This window comes from Myotis myotis, unplaced genomic scaffold (assembly GCF_014108235.1).
Source record: "Myotis myotis isolate mMyoMyo1 unplaced genomic scaffold, mMyoMyo1.p scaffold_m19_p_1, whole genome shotgun sequence".
NCBI classification, from domain to species: Eukaryota; Metazoa; Chordata; class Mammalia; order Chiroptera; family Vespertilionidae; genus Myotis; species Myotis myotis.
Genome location: NW_023416313.1, coordinates 120,908,900 through 120,928,677, shown reverse-complemented (window position 1 = coordinate 120,928,677; position 19,778 = coordinate 120,908,900). Strand labels below are relative to the sequence as shown.

General features: G+C 43.7%; 1 protein-coding gene across 9 annotated transcripts in view; it reads left to right on the top strand.

Annotated features, from left to right (window-relative positions):
• Positions 1–19,778, top strand: part of CREM (cAMP responsive element modulator) — a 100,640-nt gene that overhangs the window by 24,280 nt on the left and 56,582 nt on the right. For 7 of the 9 annotated variants that reach the window (XM_036350237.1, XM_036350254.1, XM_036350218.1 and 4 more), the window contains one exon: positions 7,298–7,421. The exons of 1 other annotated variant lie outside the window; for it this stretch is intronic. In XM_036350237.1, coding sequence (XP_036206130.1) covers positions 7,298–7,421 — 124 coding nt within the window. Of the gene's footprint in view, positions 1–7,297; positions 7,422–19,778 lie in introns of those variants that run through there. One more of the 9 variants, XM_036350277.1, reaches the window with a different exon arrangement.

Here is a 19,778-nt window from a genome sequence, read left to right as displayed (position 1 = left end):
CCAGCCTGAGGGACACCCTCCCCCCACCCCCCGTGCACAAATTTCGTGCACCGGTCCACTAGTACTTTATTATTGCTATTTGCCCTTTCTCTCTAATAGAAGTGTCAGAGATGAAAGAAAACTAGTAAAATATATATGAAAATCTTCCTCCTGTCAGAGTCTGGGGTGGACCGTGGGGCCCAGAGTCAAGTCCCCGCACACCCGTGGCACCTCAAAATCATGTGAGACCAGGCCCAGCTGGCCCCACCCCATTGGGCGAGATCCAGACCTGTCCGGCCCCACCCTTGTCAAGCCCTGCCAGGCAGGGGGTGCAGCCTCAGGTCCCCCATCAAGCCCCACTGGGTGGGAGGGTGCAGCCTCAGGGCCCCTGTCAAGCCCTGCAGAGTGGGGGGGGGGTGCAGCCTCAGGTCTCCCGGTGCACGCCAGGCAGGGGGTGCAGCCTCAGGTCCCTGGCCCAGCACCAAGGTGTGTGCCTTGAGGTCCCCTGGCCCAGGCCAGGGGGTGTGGCCTGAGGTCCCCTGTCAGGCCCCGCCAGGCAGGGGGTGCAGCCTCAGGTCCCCCAGCCCGGCGCCGGGGCATGGTGCACAACCTGAGTTCCCCCAGCCTGGGCCAGAGCAGGGGGCATGCGTTGAGGTCCCCGTCAAGCCCTGCTGGGCAGGAGGTGCAGCCTCAGGTTGCCCAGCCTGGGCCAGGGTGGGGGACACGCCTTGAGGTTCTCCATAAAGCTCCACAGGCAGGGCCGCAGCCTCAGGTCCCCCGTCAAGCCCGCCAGGTGGGGGGTGTACCCTGAGGTTCCTTGTCAAGCCCCGCTGAGTGGGGGGCGCAGCCTGAAGTCTCCTGTCAAGCCCTGCCAGGCGGAGGGGCGTGGCCTCAGGTCCCACAGCCTGGTGCCAGGGCAGGGGGCGTGGCCTGCGGCTCCCCAGCCTGGTGCCAGGGTGGGGGGCGCGGCCTGAGGTCCCCTGTCAAGCCCCACCAGGCGGGGGCGCAGTCTCAGGTCCCTGCTGATTGCTCATTAAGGCTCATTACGGGAACTCAGCCTCCACTGTGGGCGCAGCCATCTTGTGTTACAGAATCCCTGCCTCTGCTATGGGTGCAGCCATCTTGACCATTATGGTGTGATGATCAATTTGTATATTTCCTCTTTGTTAGATAAGATGATGCAAAGTGTAGCAAGAAGAATGAACTGATCTTCCATTCCTGCCTTTTTTCACTAGGAGGCTCAGGGCCTTGTGGCATCCTGATTTAGCTGATATTTAACTGTGGATTGTTGTTGTTGTTTTTGTGGTACTGACTCACATATAGATGCATGATTCTAGCTTTGGAGCTTAATGGACAGTGATGGTGTTGACTGAAAGAAAGAATAAAAGGGAAGGAAAGGTGTCTGAAAACTCTAGGTGTAGATGCCGAATAGGAGGGGTTGTGTATAAAAGGGATTTGGGAGTTAACCACCATACTGAATGTGTAGATTGAAAAAAGGAAAAGGGCAAAGGATTGAATTCTGGGTTGGACCTAGTAGAAAAAGGGAACAATTAAGGTGATTGCATCAGATAAAAACACTTTAATGTGTAAAACATTTTAAAATATTACTAACTTATAAAGTCTTTCATTATATCTCTAAAAATGGGTCCTGATTAGGTTTACCTTTTAATCCTTTGCGGTCCAATTTTATTTTTGGAATTCAAACAGTTTGGTCCAGATTAATTGACAGGATTGAATGTTGAAGTTATCTGTCTCACTAGACCTCAGCTCGATGTTGGACCTGCTCCTAGTGCCTGGTCTGTCAAGTCAGCCTCCACGTTGGACCGAAAAGGGTTAAGCATTTTTTTTATGGGAATCATCCTGGATTCTGTTATATGTACTCCTTTTGCTTAAACTATACTAAGTATAGTTAAATTTTCTTAATGACTCAGGATAGTTATTGTAAACTAGAGGCCCAGTGCACAAAATTCGTGCATGGATGTGGGGGTTGGTGTCCCTCAGCCGGGCTCGCGCCCTCAGGGGATGTCCAACTGCCAGTTTGTGGGAGATGACCGGCGGGGCACTCACCGGCCAGCCCTGCTCTCTGATCGCCACCGCTGGTTGACTCCCTCTCGGGGGGGGCAGATGTTCAATGCCCAATGGGGGGCAGCTCCTGCATCGAGCATCTGCCCCCTGGTGCTCAATGTACGTCATAGCAATGGTCGTTCTGCTGGTCATTCCACCATTCGGTCGATTTGCATATTAGGGTTTTATTATATAGGATATCACTTATTGAATTTAATTAATAAACCCTTAAATTGGTTGAGTTTAAAGAATTAGGCAATTTTACCCTGTATAGGCCCAAATTGCCACAGTTGGAATTCTTGAAATGTTTATTATATTTTATAGTTTTTCCCCAGCAACCCCCATTGTCTTATATTGAGTATATTTATTAACCAGATAAATGAGGATTGTATTTGAAATAAAAATGAATGGCTTTGAAGTATGGACTGGGAGAGGTTCTCTTCATTCAGAAGTTTCAGAAGTTTTAGTGTGTGGATTTGGGCCATCTGTTTGGCTGTTTGCTTATTTTCTGTTTATTTTTCTTCCTTTTTTTTTTTTTTATTCTCACCCAAGGATATTTTTTCATTGATTTAAAAAATATGTTTTTATTGATTTCAGAGAGGAAGGGAGAGGGAGCATGCCTCACACTGGGGATCGAGTCCATAACCTGGTTCATAGGTTGATGCTCAACCAACTGAGCCATGTAGACTGGGCTTCATTGATTTTCTTAGCAAAAGTGTAAGTGAGGGGGAGAGACAGAGAGAAACATCGATGTGAGAGAGACACATTGATTGGTTGCCTTCCACACAGGCCCCGATCAGGCCTGGGGATTGAGCATGCAACCTAGGTTGCCCTTGACCAGAATCGAACCCGGGACCCTTCAGCCCACAGTCTGACGCTCTATCCACTGAACCAAACCGGCTAGGGCTAATGTCTGTTTCTTGATTGAATTCTGTGTAAATATTAAGTAATTGAAACTTTATACAATATAGATTGGTTCCATAGATACTGAAGGACCTATAACAGGAGATATCTGAGTGAGTTGGATATTTTTTTTCTTCAAGGCATTAAAAGCTATTCTTCATCTTGTTCCATCCAAACTTACCAGATCATCTTTTACTTATCCTCGTCCTCCTCTTCCTCCCCCTAAATCTAAATAGGCTACCCTGTCATCCAGATACTCTACCACAACCAGCTATAATGTTTTCTAAACATACTCTGAACTTTCCCTTCCTCTCAGTCCTTTCCTTTTCTACTTGATGAAAGAAATCCTTCTCATCCTTCAATATACAACTCATGGCCCCATCCTTAGGCAGACTAAATCTTTTCCTTCTAAATTTCCTAAATCATTTCATACATAACATCCTTCATACAATTTAAAAAGTTTGCTTATGTTTATTACTAGTCTACCTGATAGAATTTACCAATAAACTAAGTTTTCCTCAAATTTTAATGTACATCGGAATCTCTTTGATATAAAAAACTAGATCCTCAAAGTTTGTTTCAGTAGATTTGGGGTTGAGCCTGGGGATCTGCATTACTATTATTATTTTTAACAAGTATTGTGGTTAGTTCTGATCTAGGTTGTCCAAGTGTTATAGGCACATCTCACTGACACCAGAGAAGTGTTACCAGATAGGACAGCCCCAGAGTCAGTGGGAGAGGGCTGTCCCCAGCCTCCATCCTTGTCTTCTCATATATATAAATTTATACGAGAGACCTTGACGGTGTTGTGAAAAACCAATTTATTAATGAAATTAAAGCATGCACCTTTATTGAAAAAGCAAAGCAAGTAAACCTATACATCTGGCTTATGAAGCTCAGACAGGCTCTCTGCTAATCTGAAGAGCAAGTTGGGTTGGGGTCTGAGGTGTTATATACCCTTTTGTCTATAGGCCTCAAAATTCCTCTGCTGAATATTTTGGTAGAAATTAATTCTCAAGGTCTCCCCCTCACCCCCCTATTTTTTTACTTTGTTGTGGCCTTCCCAGTAATTATGAGAAACACCTGGCAACTTTATCTTGTCAGGTCTTGAAACTGCTGGCTTCTCTAAAACTGCCCTTTTTTCCTTTTCCTTTTACCCCTCTCTTTCTGCATTCTCTCATTAAGGTGGTTTCTTTAACCATTTACTCTGTCTTTTTGGCTGGGAAGATAATGGCTTGTTAGTTACAAGCTGGCTGCAAATTGCCCACACTGTTTGGCCTGTTTTAACTTTCCTGTCTCAGTTTCCCTATCCCCCCTGCCCTGGAATCTTGTAACACAAGTACTGTATTTGCAAAACCAAGGATCAACTAGTCAGTGAATCCCTTCAGGGCATGGGTTGTAACTAACCCACTTTTGTATTTTCAGGCCTATCATGTAGGTGGTGCTAAATGAGTATTCCTAAAATGAATTGAGTTTACTCTGGAAGGCCTTTCAGTAATGTCATGTTTAAGTTGAGACTCAAATTCTTGAGAGCTTTTAATAAAGGTGTAAGAAATAGCATAAGACAGCATTCCTCAAGTTGTTTCCAAAATACTACTGCTAGGACATGCTTTGTGGAAAAGGGTTTTTAGCGGAAAATGCAACTCCAGCAGTCACCAACCTTTCGGACCTCACGGACCACCAGTTGGCGACCGCTGGATAGACTATAGCCCACAAGTCTGAGAAAGGAAGGCTTGGATTCAGGTAGGTAGTGGCTGTTGAAATGCAAAAGAAGGTATTAAGTGAAAGACTTTAACTGTAGGATCTGGCAACTAATTAAACCTGGCAAAAAGATCTGGACATTTTAATTCAAAGTTCTAAGTGATCTGCATACATTTTGGATACATATTTTAACTTCTAAGATGGAAAAAAATCATATTACATTACTGACAATTAAAAAGATGTACAATAGCCCTAGCTGGTTTTGCTCAGTGGATAGAGCATCAGCCTGTGGACTGAAGGGTCTGGGGTTTGATTCTTGTCAAGGGCACATGTCCGGGTTATGAGCTCGATCCCCAGTAGTGGGCGTGAAGGAGGCAGTTGATCAGTGATTCTTTCTCATCAATGATGTTTCTATCGCTCTCTCCCTTCCTCTCTGAAATCAATAAAAATATATTTAAAAGAAAGTTGTACAATAGCAGGGAATAAAAAATTGAGTTTGTTTATTTTGTTTGCATTTTAACTTCTTATTAGGGTAAACTTTATTCTGGTAAGGCTTACCTTCTGTCTGGAAAGATTCCATGTAGAAATCATTAACTTAAATTGAAAACAATAATACAAAAGTTTTTCCTGGAAAAAAATTAGATTCTCTTTTTTAAGTAACTGGGGAGCTGCAGGACAGGTGGTCAATTCTGATTGATTTAATTTGAGAGGCTTGTTTATCAGAAACTACTTAGTGCTGACAAAGCTAGGTACACCTTTATATTATAACTAGAGGCCTGGTGCACGAAATTTGTGCACAGATAGGATCCCTAGGCCTGGCTGGCCATCAAGGCTGATCTATGGGGTGATTGGGGCCCCCGCTCACACCTGCCTTGCTGGCCCCACCCCCGCCCCCAACCCCGCCATCGGTCACCTTCTTTGGGGTGACCGGCGTGGCGATCGGGTCCCCTGCTTGCACCTGTTTTGGCTTGGCGCCGCCAGCTCACCTGCTCCACCATCCCACCATGGTCCCACTCTTGTCGGGGCCTATTAGGGCTGGCAGCTCCTCCACTGCCACCAACTACCAGCGCTGTGTTGCCTATGCCTGCCATGTTGTGCACTGCCCCTTGGTAGTCAGCACACGTCTAACTCCCGGTCAGTTGAACTCCCGCCCGTGGGGACAATTTGCATATTAGCCTTTTATTATACTAGAGGCCTTGTGCACAAAATTCATGCACGGCGGGGGGGGGGGGAGGGTCTTTCAGCCCAGCCCGCACCCTCTTTCAATCCAGGACCCGTTGGGGGAGTCCGACTGCCAGTTTAGGCCCTTCCTGCGGGATAGGACCTAAACCGCAGTCAGACATCCCTCTCGCAATCCGGGACTGCTGGCTTCTAACCGCTCTCCTGCCTGCCTACCTGATTGCCCCTAACCACTCTGCCTGCCTGATTGCCCCTAACTGCCTCTGCCTCAGGCCCCGCCACCGTGGCTTCATCTGGAATGATGTCCAGAAGGTTGCTCGGCTGTCTGGCCTAATTAGCATATTATGCTTTTATTATTATAGACTAGGGGCCCAGTGCACAAATTTGTGCACTTTGAAAGGAACTGTGAGCCATGAGGCTGAGGTGGGCACAGGGGCGGGTCTAGGCCCATCCTCTGCACCCCTGCCCAGCCTCTCTCGGCACGGTCCCCGGTCTCCTGTCTGCCAGCAGTCCCGCTCTTGCTGCCCCCATGCACTGATGGCACTGGCCCTGCTCGTACCCACTGATGGACCAGAGCGATTGGGGCCGGTGCCAGCAGCAGATGCAAGTGGCGGCTGCAGCCCCGATCGCTCCTCAGGAGCAGGGGGAGATGGAGAAGCCCTCAGGGGAGATCAGGGCTGGCAGCCACCGCTTGCACCTGCTGATGGTGCCAAGTGATCGGGACTGGTGCTGGGCACCAGCAGCAGGTGTGAGCAGCAGCTCTGGCGCTAGCTGCAGGTGTGAGCAGGGCCGGCACTGGCAGTGGGTGCAAGCACTTGGGCAGGACTCGCGGGAGCAAAGAATTTTCAGTAACTACCAGAGGCTCGCCCCAATGACAGCAACTGGTGCTCTGCCTTGGTCTGGTGCCCCTGCTCACCTGCTCCACTATCCAGCCGCTACCAACACCCGCCATGGTCCGCACACACCCCCTGGTGGTCAGCGCACAGCATAGCGACTGGTTATTCAGTTGTTACGGTTGTTTTGCCATTCGGCCTATTTGCATATTAGCCTTTTATTATATAGGATTATAATGCATTCAATTTGGATAGTTGCAAAATTCTTTCATACTACATCAAATTATAAAGCAGATGTATTTGGCCTTGAGAATCATAGACTTTATGTAAAACAAAAACACTGATTTTTATCACTTATTTATACTATAGGGCTTAAAATAATTATTAAGGAAACTTTACTATAAGATTCAAAACATTTTTAAGAAACTAATTTCCATAAAACATTTTGCAGTCCATATTCACTGAGCAGAGGAGATACCTTAAGTTTGGAGAGTTGGGACTCTGCAAATAAACTTATTTCTTGAAAAAATAAACTAGTACGTTTGGATGACAGAAATGAGTATCAGAAAGATAGGTTAAAAATAGAGAAATGTTTCAGATAAGACCTTAATGTTTCTTCCTTTTTACTGTCTTTTCAGACAAATGACCATGGAAACAATTGAATCTCAACAGGATGGAAGTGTAACAGATTCTGTGACAGAGAGAGAATCTGCAAATATGCAGGCTCAGACTGGTCAAAATTCAATCCCTAATTTAGCTCAGGTAAATTCATTGTAGGCAAAGCAGACACTGATGAAAGTTAAACTATATGAAAATGAGAATTATGTTTAGATTCTGTTTTATTGCAATTGATCTTTAAGTTTCCCTTGTTTCCTGATTAGGTATCCTTACTGATTTGATGTAGAAGGGAATCTACATGATTGAATTACTTTTGCATTGTAACAGACACTTTGCACCACTTTCCACCACTTATGCAAAGGAAAAATAAAAACCTCTCCATAATATGTAATCCTCAAGTTAACATTTATATACTAGAGGCCGGTGCACAAAAATGTGTGCACTCGAGGGGTGGCGGGGGGGAGAAGTCCCTCAGCCCAGCCTGTGCCCTCTCGCACTCTGGGACCCCTCGGGGGATGACCACCTGCTGGTTTAGGCCTTCTCCCCGGGGGATTGTGCCTAAGCTGGCAATCAGACATCCCTCTGGCAGCCCGGCAGCCCTTGGAGGATGTCCACTTGACAGCGGGGAGCAGACCTAAGCTGCAATCGGACATCCTTAGCGCTGCTGAGGAGGCAGGAGAGGCTCCCACCACCACTGCTGTACTGGCAGCCATCAGCCTGGCTTGTGGCTGAGCAGAGCTCCCCCATGTGGGAGCGCACTGACCACCAGAGGGCAGCTCCTGCATCAAGTGTCTGCCCCCTGGTGGTCAGTGTGTGTCATAGTGACCAGTCATTCCCAGTCTTTCTGCTGTTAGGGTCAGTTTGCATATTACCCTTTTACTATATAGGATAGAGGCCTGGTGCATGGGTGGGGGCCGGCTGGTTTGCCCTGAAGGGTGTCCCGGATCAGGGTGGGGGTCCCCACTGGGGTGCCTGGCCAGTCTGGGTGAGAGGCTGAGGGCCGTTTTCAGGCTGGCCTGTGACTGAAGCTCCCAGCCTCTCCTTTTTTCTTTTTTTTTATTCTGGGATTTATTTACCTTCTGTAATTGAAACTCAGTTGCCTTCACTTGTGCTCCCAGCTCAGAGGCCGCAGCTGGCTGAAAGCAGGTACCTGGGGTTTGTTTAGCTTCTATAATTGAAACTTTGTTGCTTTCGGAGCTTAAAGCAGGCCGCGGCAGGCGGGGAACCTTGGCTTCCTCCATCACTGGAGCAAGCAAGCCTCCTGCTCACTTCAGCTGCGTGGCTGCTGGCCGCCATCTTTGTTGGCAGTTAATTTGCATATCTCGCTGATTAGCCGATGGGAAGCGTAGCGGAGATATGGTTAATTACCCTTTTGTCTCTTATTAGATAGGATATTTTGATTTCAGAGAGGAAGGAAGAGGGAGAGTGAGATGGAAACATCAATGATGAGAGAGAATCACTGATCGGCTGCTTCCTGCATGCCCCCCACTGGAGATTGAGCCTGCAACCTGGGCACGTGCCCTTGACTGGAATCAAACCCGCGATCTTTCAGTCCCCAGGCCAATGCTCTTATCCACTGAGCAAAACACCTAGGGCCTCAAATTATTATTATTTAAGAAGGTTGGTAATTCCAAATCTCTAGTTTTATACTCTTATTTATAAATATGTCAGAAGTCTTACTGTTTGCCCAGTATATATTTGGTTTAATCTTTATTTTCTTTTTTTAAAAAGCTAGGTCTTAAACTTTGTTTTCTAGCTTCTAAAATTTATTTCTGAGATACCTATAAAAATATAGATATTTATAGTAAAAACAAACTCATGTATTTATTTAGTTAATCAAATATTTATTGAGTACCCCCAGTATCTAGTAGGCACTATTCTAGATGCATGGGGACATGTGGTTCTTGGCCTTAAAAATGGGTTAGTTGCCCTAACTGGTTTGGCTCAGTGGATAGAGCGTCAGCCTGTGGACTCAAGGGTCCCAGGTTCGATTCCGGTCAAGGGCATGTACCTTGGTTGCGGGCACATCCCCAGTAGGGGGTGTGCAAGAGGCAGCTGATCGATGTTTCTCTCTCATCGATGTTTCTAACTCTCTATCCCTCTCCTTTGCTCTCTGAAAAAAATCAATAAAATATATTTTAAAAAAATGGGTTAGTGGGATAGACAGGTATTTTTTAAAAAAATATTTTTTTTTATTGATTTCAGAGAGGAAGGTAGAGGGAGAGAGAGATAAAAACATCAATGATGAGAGAAAATTATTGATCGGCTGCTTCCTGCATACCCCCTACTGGTGATTGTGCCTGCAACCCAGGCATGTACCCTTGACCGGAATTGAAACCAGGACTTTTAGTCCACAAGGCTGACACTTTATTCAGTAAGCCAGACTAGCTAGGGCTAAACTTGCTATCCTAACTGATAGCAAGAAGATTTACAAAACCACTAAAACATATAGAGGAGGGAGAAGCCAGTTGACTAGGAGTGTTTGCAGAGGAATTGACTTTGGAGCTAGATGTAAAGCAGTGATTCCCAAAGTGGGCGCTACCGCCCCCTGGTGGGCGCTGCAGCGATCCAGGGGGGCGGTGATGGCCACAGGTGCATTTGTTTTAACTTTTTTTGTATTACCTTTCTATTCTGAGTTCAATAAATAGTTTCATAATTTCAAACTTCAATGTTTCTAATTTACACCTTTCTTTACTATATTTTATGAAAAAGGTAGAAACATTAATACATATATCTTTCTGTTTAATTGCTATTAAAATTAAAAAAAAATCAATTTCCAGGTGGCACTGAGTAATATTTTTTCTGGAAAGGGGGTGGTAGGCCAAATAAGTTTGGGAACCACTGATGTAAAGGGTGTGTAGGAGTTTGCCAGCTAGGTAGAGATAGGGAAGAAAATTCTAGTCCAGGGAATACTGTGCAGACAGAGAATTGCAGGTACCGAGGCTAGTGTCTGGGCTGGGAATTGGAGCTGGGCAAGGTCAGCAGAAGGTTGTATACATTTGAGAATGTAGAGTATCCTGTATTCTAAATATTCTTGAAATATTTTCCAGTGAACACTTTAGAACACTTAGCAGCTGTGTGGAGGTTGTATTGGAAGTCAGCGAGCCAGTAGGAGGTTATCATTTGGGTGGAGTCATGGTAGTGTGGGGACAGCAGCAGTGAGATTTCCACTGTGTCTTGAAAGGAGAATATCTAGGGCCTGATGGCTGACTAGATGGCTCAGGGGGCACATCAGGCATTTCCTGGGTTGTCTCAGGCCAGACTGGTTCCCTTGAGTTCTCTTCTGAGACTAGGTGGGCCCCATGCACCCAGCCTGCTAACTCTTTTAAGCTCCTGACACCCACTCACCCCACAGAGGTTTCTCCTCCTAAGTATTCTGTGGAGCTGCATCTCCCTGGCAACATTCTTCTTTGTTACCTTGGAAGACTGGCATGCAGACACCATTGCTATTTAAGGAAAAAAAAATAGCACCCTTTTTCTTACTTAAAAAAATAATAATGCATGTTCATGGAAGAAAATTAAGTAAATATATATTATTATAAAGAAGAAAATAAAATATCTCCTTAATATTGAGAAATATAATTATTGTTAGCATTTTGGTGTATATTCTTTAGTCATCTTTGTGTGAGTAGTATAGAGTGCACATATATTCTTTCATGAATTTGGTATCTTCTAGAGTTTTTATGTTTCCTGGGCTGAAATTCTGTCCTTCCTTGCCTAAGTGGTAGTCTAAGCAAAGCTTCCTGCTGCCTCCACTTCCCTCCCTTTAGAAACTGGCTCACTGACCTCCACACAGGCCTTTTCCCCAGCATTCTGGGCCTGCACCATCAAAACAATAGATCTCCATTGTCTAAAGATAATAATTTGCAATTCTGAGGACCTTCAACCTGGGTGAGCCTCAGAAGTTGCTAAAGATGTCAAATAATATGAAGCGTTCAAAATAACCTTGGATTTATGAGGTTTTGGAATTGGAGTCCAATTAACAAAAACTAGGTTTTAGTAGGTTAGAGAATAAATATGGGGAAGAGGAAGTGGAAATTGGAAGTATAGATTCCTCGAGAAACATTTCTGTGAAATAACAGAGAAAGATGGGTCTGTGAGACAAAGAAGAGAACTGGGGTCTGGGAAAGTTAGGTGTGTTTTGAACAAAATAGAAGGGGGAGATAGAGACTTGAGAAGGCTGCATCACAACTAGAAAAAGCCTGTGGTTTACATTTATAGTCCTTAACTTCTTTCGAAATCTCAAACCTATCAAATGTTGATATTCATTAAATCTAGATAGCAAGTTCATGGACTTGCTATATTATTCTGTTTCTTAAATATTTAATAAAAAAATAAATTATTGCCCTCCCTGGTTTGGCTCAGTGGATACGCGTCAGACTGCAGACTGAAGAGTCCAGGTTCGATTCCCGTCAAGGGCACATGCCCGAGTTGCAGGCTCAATCCCCAGTTGGGGGCGTGCAGAAGGCAGCGAATCAGTTATTCTTTCTCATCATTGATGTTTCTGTCTCTCTCTCCCTCTCCCTTTCTCTCTGAAATCAATAAAAATATATTAAAACTAAATAAAAATAAATTATGGTTTTTATCTTTCACCTAATAGGAATGTTAAGATATTAAGAAATAATCTATATGTGGGTTCATTGATTATTTTGGTTAAATAAGAGTTATCCTCGCCCTAGATAGTTTGGCTCAGTGAATAGAGTATCAGCCCACTAACTGAAGAGTCCTGGGTTTGATTCTGGTCAAGGGCATGTATCTTGGTTGCAGGCTTGATTACATCCAGACCATGGTTGAGGCACATGCAGAAGCAACCAATCAATGTGTCTCTAACACATCGATGTTTCTCTCTCTCTGTCTCTTCCACTCCTTTCTACTCTCTCTAAAAATCAAAGGATAATCATCCTTAAGTGAGGATTAACAACAACAACGAAAGAGTTATCCTCAATGTTATGCATAGATCATGATTTTGAAGAATTAGTACACAATTCTCAGCAGTCAAAATTTTCTAAACATAATTACCAATTTAGACTTTTATGATGCCTGAATTTGTTCATTTATGACTAGTTATTTTTATTATTATTATTATGCAGTATTATATAATAGAAGGATTAGAACATCAAACTAAAATTTTTATTAATTCTGTAATGTATGCTAAAAGTGATTGACTCTTCTGAATAATTCCACATGTCATTGTATTAACTTGTCACTTATTTTATTCAAACTGGAGGATTGTAAATTCTTGGAAATTTTACATATAATTCAGTTTTGTATAAAGAGAAATTTTTAATATTTTCCTTTTTACATGCTCAAATTATCATTACATAGTGTGGAAACAAAAGGTGTGATCAAAAGATTTAGTCACTTTGATCCTTTGCATCTGGTCATTTAATAGTAGTGTTGCTGGTGGAAATGGGGTCCTTTTACGGAGTCACAAGAAAAGCACTTTGGGAGACCCATGCATGGGAAGATGAGATGTAGTGGTAAAGTTTATTAGAATAGAAATAGCCCTAGCCAGTTTGGCTCAGTGGATAGAGCACTGGCCTGTGGATTAAAGGGACTATTATTCAATTCCAGTCAAGGGTACGTATCTCGGTTGTAGGCTCCTCCCAGGCCTGGGCTCTGGTCAGGGCACATGCAGGAGGCAACCAATCGATGTGTTTCTCTCACATAGATATTTCTCTCTGTCCTTCTCTCTCTCTCTTCTACTCTCTCTAAAATCAATGGAAAAATATCCTCAGGTGAGGATTAAAAATAAAGAATAGAAATAGAAGGCTGCCCCAGGTTCCCAGTGTCTCATCTCCTTTGGTCCTACTGTCTTTATCAAGCTCAGAGGAAAGACCAGGGTCCACAAATTCTTTGATTCAGTTTATACCAAAGCTTAGTCCAGTTCAGCCCTTGTTCCTCCAGTTAGTGTCTAGTGTCGTTTCTATCTTCCCCGCCAGCCCCCTGTTGCTCTCCAGCTGGAGCTACATTGCCGTTCTCAGGCAGCTGCTAGGCCCACATGGCTGCTACTGAGAGGGAACATGTGAACAAATGCATGTTACAGGACCATAGAGAGAGCTTGCCTTTGTTAAGATTGGATTGATTATATTATCTTGGGCTTGGAAAAGACCACGTGCTCTTTCAAACTATACAATCAGTTTTCCAATCCTGCCCGGGCTGATGTTGGGCCCTCTCCCTAACCAATCCCATTTCCTAGATCTTTTGGGGTTCTGTGTTCCCTATCCAATCTGACCCTTTCCTCAGGCTAGACAGTCTTCATGGTCGCCATCTTGGCTCCTACTCCATATGCCTCAGAGTAGAAGCACCTCCCCCTGTGCTATCTTGTCTTTTACTGGGCATGTGCCCAGTAGAAGAATTTCCTCTTTATTGTTTTTTTCCTGCGCCCCCCCCCCCCCTCCTCCTCCACCAGTCCAGACAGTAGACCAGTTGTACCCTGGGAGATTGGAAAGTTGGCCCTTTCTTCCCACAGGGGGGCGGGAGGGGTATTAATCCCCTTGGTGACACAATAGTGTTATCTCCTGAGGTGTCTGAAGCTGTAACTTCAACACTTAGACTTTATTGTCTGATTTAGCCCCCTAGTTTATTAATGCTTAATAATGTCTGATTCCCTTTGCTTCCTTACTTTGTTTATACCTAGCTACCTACACTAACAGTAGTGGTTTTGAGTACCCTGGCCTTTCCATAGCATCTGCTAGTCAAGTTTACTCTGCAAATCATCCCAAGATCTGAAAACTTGAGCTTGCTCTTGGCTGACAGGCCTCTGTTGTCCTAACTGATTGTGGGAGGCAGTAGTGCTCCAAGGAAAGCTGGAGTTTTCAGTTTTTCTGTTTTATAACTTTGCAGCTATAAATGGAGCCTTTCCCTTCTATTTGTAGTCAAAAGAAAATAGAAGTCACGGTGATGATAATATGAAAGAGCTGGAATTGGGAGTGGCCACTGTAGGGACCAAAGTTCTGCCACCCAGAAGCTGCTTTTTGGGATATTGATTTTAAACTGTTTATTATGAAACAAGACTGAGAAAGAAACGTACACCCTCCCCCCTTTCCTGCCCAAGAGATTCAGGAAGAGGAACCTGCTTCAGGAAGATCTTAGGATGGTGACTCAGCCTGATTTGAATTAAGTGTGGTAAACTGGAGGGCTTTAGGCAAGCACCTGTCAGGGGTGGGCAAACTTTTTGACTCGAGGGCCACAATAGGTTCTTAAACTGGACCGGAGGGCCGGAACAAAAGCATGGATGGAGTGTTTGTGTGAACTAATATAAATTCAAAGTAAACATCATTACATAAAAGGGTACGGTCTTTTTTTTTTTTTTAGTTTTATTCATTTCAAACGGGCCATAGTTTGCCCAGGGCTGTTAGCTAGATACTCTCTATGTCCCATTGTTAGAGACCTAGTTAGGATTTTCTGTCCTGTGTGCTCTGCATTTCCTCAACTGTAAATCACCCATTCTCACTTCTGAAATCTAGTACCCTTTAATTCCCCACCCCTTTTCTCCTTTGTCCAAAATGTTTATATACCCAAGTTGCCTCACTGTCTTTGGAATTTTTATGTATTGATCATGTCTATGTGAATTCCCCATGTGCATGTATTAAACTTTGATTTTTTTCCTGTTAATTTAGTTATTGGCTCAGCCAGAAGAACTGAGAAGGTAGGAGGAAAAGTATTAATATTTTTTTTAGCCCCTACTGTAAGGTGGCTCAGGAGGTGGCGCAGAAAACAAAGAGCATCAAGCAGGTCATAGAGGAGGAAAGGAGAAAGTTTAATCCGCCTCCCTGGGCAAGACTAACCAGCCCAAAGGTGGGGCCAGTGAATTCGCACCAACAGGGAGGGGGGTGCTTTGTTTTATACTGCGATTGGGTGAGGGGCGGGGGCGTGAACTGAGGAAGTTCCCGCTGCGGGGATGGGGGGGCGGGGATCCTTGCGGTATTCTGGACAGAGTCATTATTTGTGTATTGGCATCTGTCTGCAATGTTGATCTGTTAGGAATTCCATGGAGGGTCCATTATCTCGTCACCATCTGCCTTGCAGTGGCATGCATCCGATCCTGGGCTCCCTCCGACCTAATACCTACATCATAAATAAACCCTGGCGTGGCAAATAGTTGAGGTTAATTATTGTGATGGCTTTCTTTATTAATAATATATAATATATTTTTATTGATTTCAAAGAGGAAGGAAGAGAGAGAGAGAGAAACATCTATGATGAGAGAATAATTGATCAGCTGCCTCGGCATGCCCCAACCTCGGGATCAAGCCTGCAACCCGGGCATGTGCCCTGACTGGGAATCGAACCCTGACCTCCTGGTTCATAGGTTGATGCTCAACTGCTGAGCAGGGCTGTGATGGCTTTCTTTCCTCAGTTTCTTTCTTTTTTTTTTTTAATATATATTGATATACTTTTAATTAAGCTGGTATCTTATTTGTTAAGTATATGTATTGATATATTTAGATTAATTCCATTCCCCTACCCCTTGGATAAACTCTTGGTAGTAATTTGGAGAGTCTATTTTAAATAACCAGACCAGGAGGAAATCCTTCCAAAAGCTAAAATGGTGAAAAGCAAAATCACTACATGTAAGTCTTGTAATTACCCCGTGAATCACAGGAGGACGCCTCAAGAAGTTGAATTAAAGAGTCATGTTTATTGCAATCTGGGACTAGGAGGGGCCATTCCCAAATCTCATATCAATAAGATAGTGGCAAAACCAGACTTATATAGGCAAAAATCAAAGGTATTGATTACATCCCAGGGTTTGGAATGTGGCACCTGGCTCGCAAAAAAGCAGATTACAGAAGCAGAATTAAGCATGTTAATTACAGTTTTGGGTCTAGGGGTCACTGAATTGACAGAAATACATTATCTAGAGCCCTCGGGTAACCTGGGTTAAACTTAGGCATGTTATCTAAATTACAGTTTTGGGTCTCCGGATCACTGAGTTGTCAGGACAATTTAGAGTAATTGTGCTGTCCTGGTCTCGTGACCACTGAGTCAGCTGGAACGCACCACCTGTGGCCACTAAAACAATTTAGGGTAATTGTGCTGTCCTGTTTCCCAGGTACAGAAGAATGTGCTTCGATAACCAGTAAGATCACAATCAATGGGATAGTCATTCAATCAATAAGGCATTCAATCGAATGGGATGATTTATACAATTCAGAAAATCAAAATAACCTGTCCATTGTTAAACAAAGCAAATAGGTACCATACTTCATAAGTAGTTTTAAAACAGTCACACATATTCTCTGGAAAAAATATAATCTTTAAATGGATAATGGGAGATTAAAATTTCTTTTGTGATACCCTAGCCGGTTTGGTGCAGTGGATATTGTGTTGGCCTGCAGACTGAAGGGTCCCAGGTTCAATTCCAGTCAAGGGCACATGCCCCAGGTTGCGGGCTTGATCCCCAGTAGGTGAGGTAATCCACATGGAGCCACTGAAAAAGACACACTTTAAAACTACCTTTCTGGAGCTTCTTTCTTTATAACTGCTGATTGAGCCTTGGGCCTGAGTGTCTGAAAGCTCAGTAACTCTTCTTTGTAAATGACCAGTTCTCAAGCTTTCAGAAAAGATAAAAAGAAGAAAGGAGCAGAATCACATGTCATAGAGTTGGAAGGAGACTCTGAAGATCGTCAAGGTCAGCATCATGCTTTGAGAGAATTAGTTTTAATATAAAAGTTAACCTTGACCTGGCTGTTGTGGCTTAGTGGTTGAGTGTTGACCTATGAACCAGGAGGTCACAGTTCAATTTCTGGTTGGGGCACATGCCTGGGTTCCAGGCTCCATCCTTGGTAGGGGGCGTGCAGGAGGCAGCTAATAAATGATTCATCATTGATGTTTCTATCTTTCCTTCTCCTCTCTAAAATCAGTAAAAATACATTTTTTTTAAAAGTTAACCTTTTGGAGGACCTGTATATTTTTGGAAAGTAGGAGACCTTAGGGTGCAGAGAAGGCCACCAGGCACTTGTTCAGGGATTATATATATTCTGCTAATCTTTCTTATCCTGTTGTAAATGCAAACAGGAGGTAAAGAAGCACCTCAAAGTAAAGCAGGCCTGGCATTCAGAGGGATTGAAGTAGGAATGATTTAACAAGTGCACACTTTTTTTTATTTTTTAAAATACATTTTATTGATTTTTTACAGAGAGGAAGGGAAAGAGATAGGTAGAAACATTGATCAGCAGCCTCCTGCACACTTCCTACTGGGAATGTGCCCGTGACCAAGGTACATGCCCTTGACCAGAATTGAACCTGGGACCTTTCAGTCCACAGGCCGACGCTCTATCCACTGAGCCAAACTGGTTAGGGCAACAAGGGTACATTTTAATGTATGAGTTGTATGTCTTCCGTTTCAATCTTGTGGAAAATTGAAATAACACTCTCATTTGTTTTGGTGGTCCTAATTAGGACCAGGAAGGATGTGGATGGCTATCAGAAAACAAAACAACACCCCCCCCCAAAAAAAAAAATCCCACAACTATACGCACACACACACACACACACACACACACACACACACACCAAACTCAAGTAACATTTGCTAATGATAATGGGTCAGCAACATCATATTTGTATATTAAAGATGGTCTGCATTGTGTTAGATTGATTTGGTATAATTTACTGTCACCTAAGTAGGTCTAGCTTAAACTCAGTGTTTAATTGAATCTTGTTTTTGTAAAGTTCAGTATGCTAATCCCCTTACTTGAGGGATTCTTATTGAAGGAGAAAAAAGTTTCTCTTAAGATTTTGAAATAAAAATGTACACTTTATTATTGACTTTCTTTCTGTTCTGTATTTTTATGTATTCCTTCTCCGAGCTCTTTTTCATTGCCCTAATTTAATTTTTTAAATTACAATGTTGTATTCACTGAGAATTATCTGTAAAAATGAACAAAAGTTCGAAGAAAAAGTAAAACAGTGAAATTTTTTCAATAACTGTTAAATCTGCATTATATGTTGTTCCTTAGTCAACTAATATAAGAAAATATATTGCTTTGAAATGTAGCTCATTCTTGAAGGCAATTCAAGGTTTGAAAGACATAAGTAAAAGTAATTGTGAACTGTTAATATTAGTGACCATTTTGTTCAGATTGGACAAGAATTTATTATACACATGTGCTCATATACTTTTTTTTTTTTTTTGGAGGGGTAGGGGTTTAATCCTCACTGGAGGATTTTTTTTCCATTGCTTTTCAGAGAGAGTGGAAAGGAGGGAGGAGGGAGGAGGGATGAGGAGAGAGGAACAGAGAGAAGTATTGGTTGCTTCCTGCACAAGCCTCTACCAGGGTCAGGGATTGAACCTGCACCCAGGTATGTGCCCTTGACTGGGAATCAAACTCGAGAACCTTTGGTGCACAGGCCAACGCTCTAACCACTGTGAATACTAGCCAGGCAATATTTTGAAAACTCTGTATATGATAGCTAATAGATTTCTTTAAAGGTTAATTTTGGCTTTAGAATGTACTCTATCTTTTCATCTCAGTGTATTAAAAGTGATGATATTTTGCTTTGAATAAAATTTGATATTCAAAGGTAATTTCAACAGGTATAAAAAAATCAAAAGTCAGTTTTCAGAAAAAGATTTTGTTTCTGTACTTACTAGAGGCCTGGTGCACAAAATTCATGCACTCAGTGGGGGGTGGGGCACCCCTAAGCCCAGCCTGCACCCTCTTGCAGTCTAGGAGCCCTCCGTCAGTCGGACATCCCTTAGCACTGCCTCGGAGGCAGGAGAGGCGCCCGCCACCGCCGCTGTGCTCGCCAGCCATGAGCCCAGCTTCTGGCTGAGCAGTGCTCTCCCTGTGGGAGCGCACTCACCACCGGGGCGCAGCTCCTGCTTTGAGCGTTTGTCCCCTGGGGTCAGTGCACATCATAGTGACCGGTTGTTCCATCGTTCAGTCGATTTGCATATTAGCCTTTTATTATATAGGATAATCATAAGACAGTGCATCCCAATTTGTTCTAGTATTTGAGAGATAGCTAAATGTTTTCTGTCATCCTATCTAATAATAGAGAAACATGGTAATTAGCTGTACCTCCGCTACCCTTCCCATTGGCTAATCAGGGTAATATGCAAATTAACTGCCAACCAAGATGGCGGCCGGCAGCCAGGCAGCTTGAAGCGAACGGGAGGCTTGCTTGCTTCAGTGACGGAGGAAGCCAACATTCCCCGCCTGCCTTGCTGGCCTCTGAGCTTGCAGTTAAGAAACATTGTTACAAATATAGAAGCTAAACAAAACCCCAGAACCTGCTTTCAGCAAGCTGGACTTCAGCCAGCAGGACCACAACATTGTTTCAATTATAGAACAAACGCAGATTCCTGCTTTCAGCCAGCCGGGATCTCAGAGCTGGAGTGAGCAGGACTGCAACAGTGTTACAATTATAGAACCCAAACTAGCCAGATACCTGCTTTCAGCAGCCGAGGTCTCAGAGCTGGAGCCTAGCCTCAGAGCTAAAGCTGGCCCAGAATAAAAAAAAAGAAAAAAAGGACAGGTTGGGAGCTTC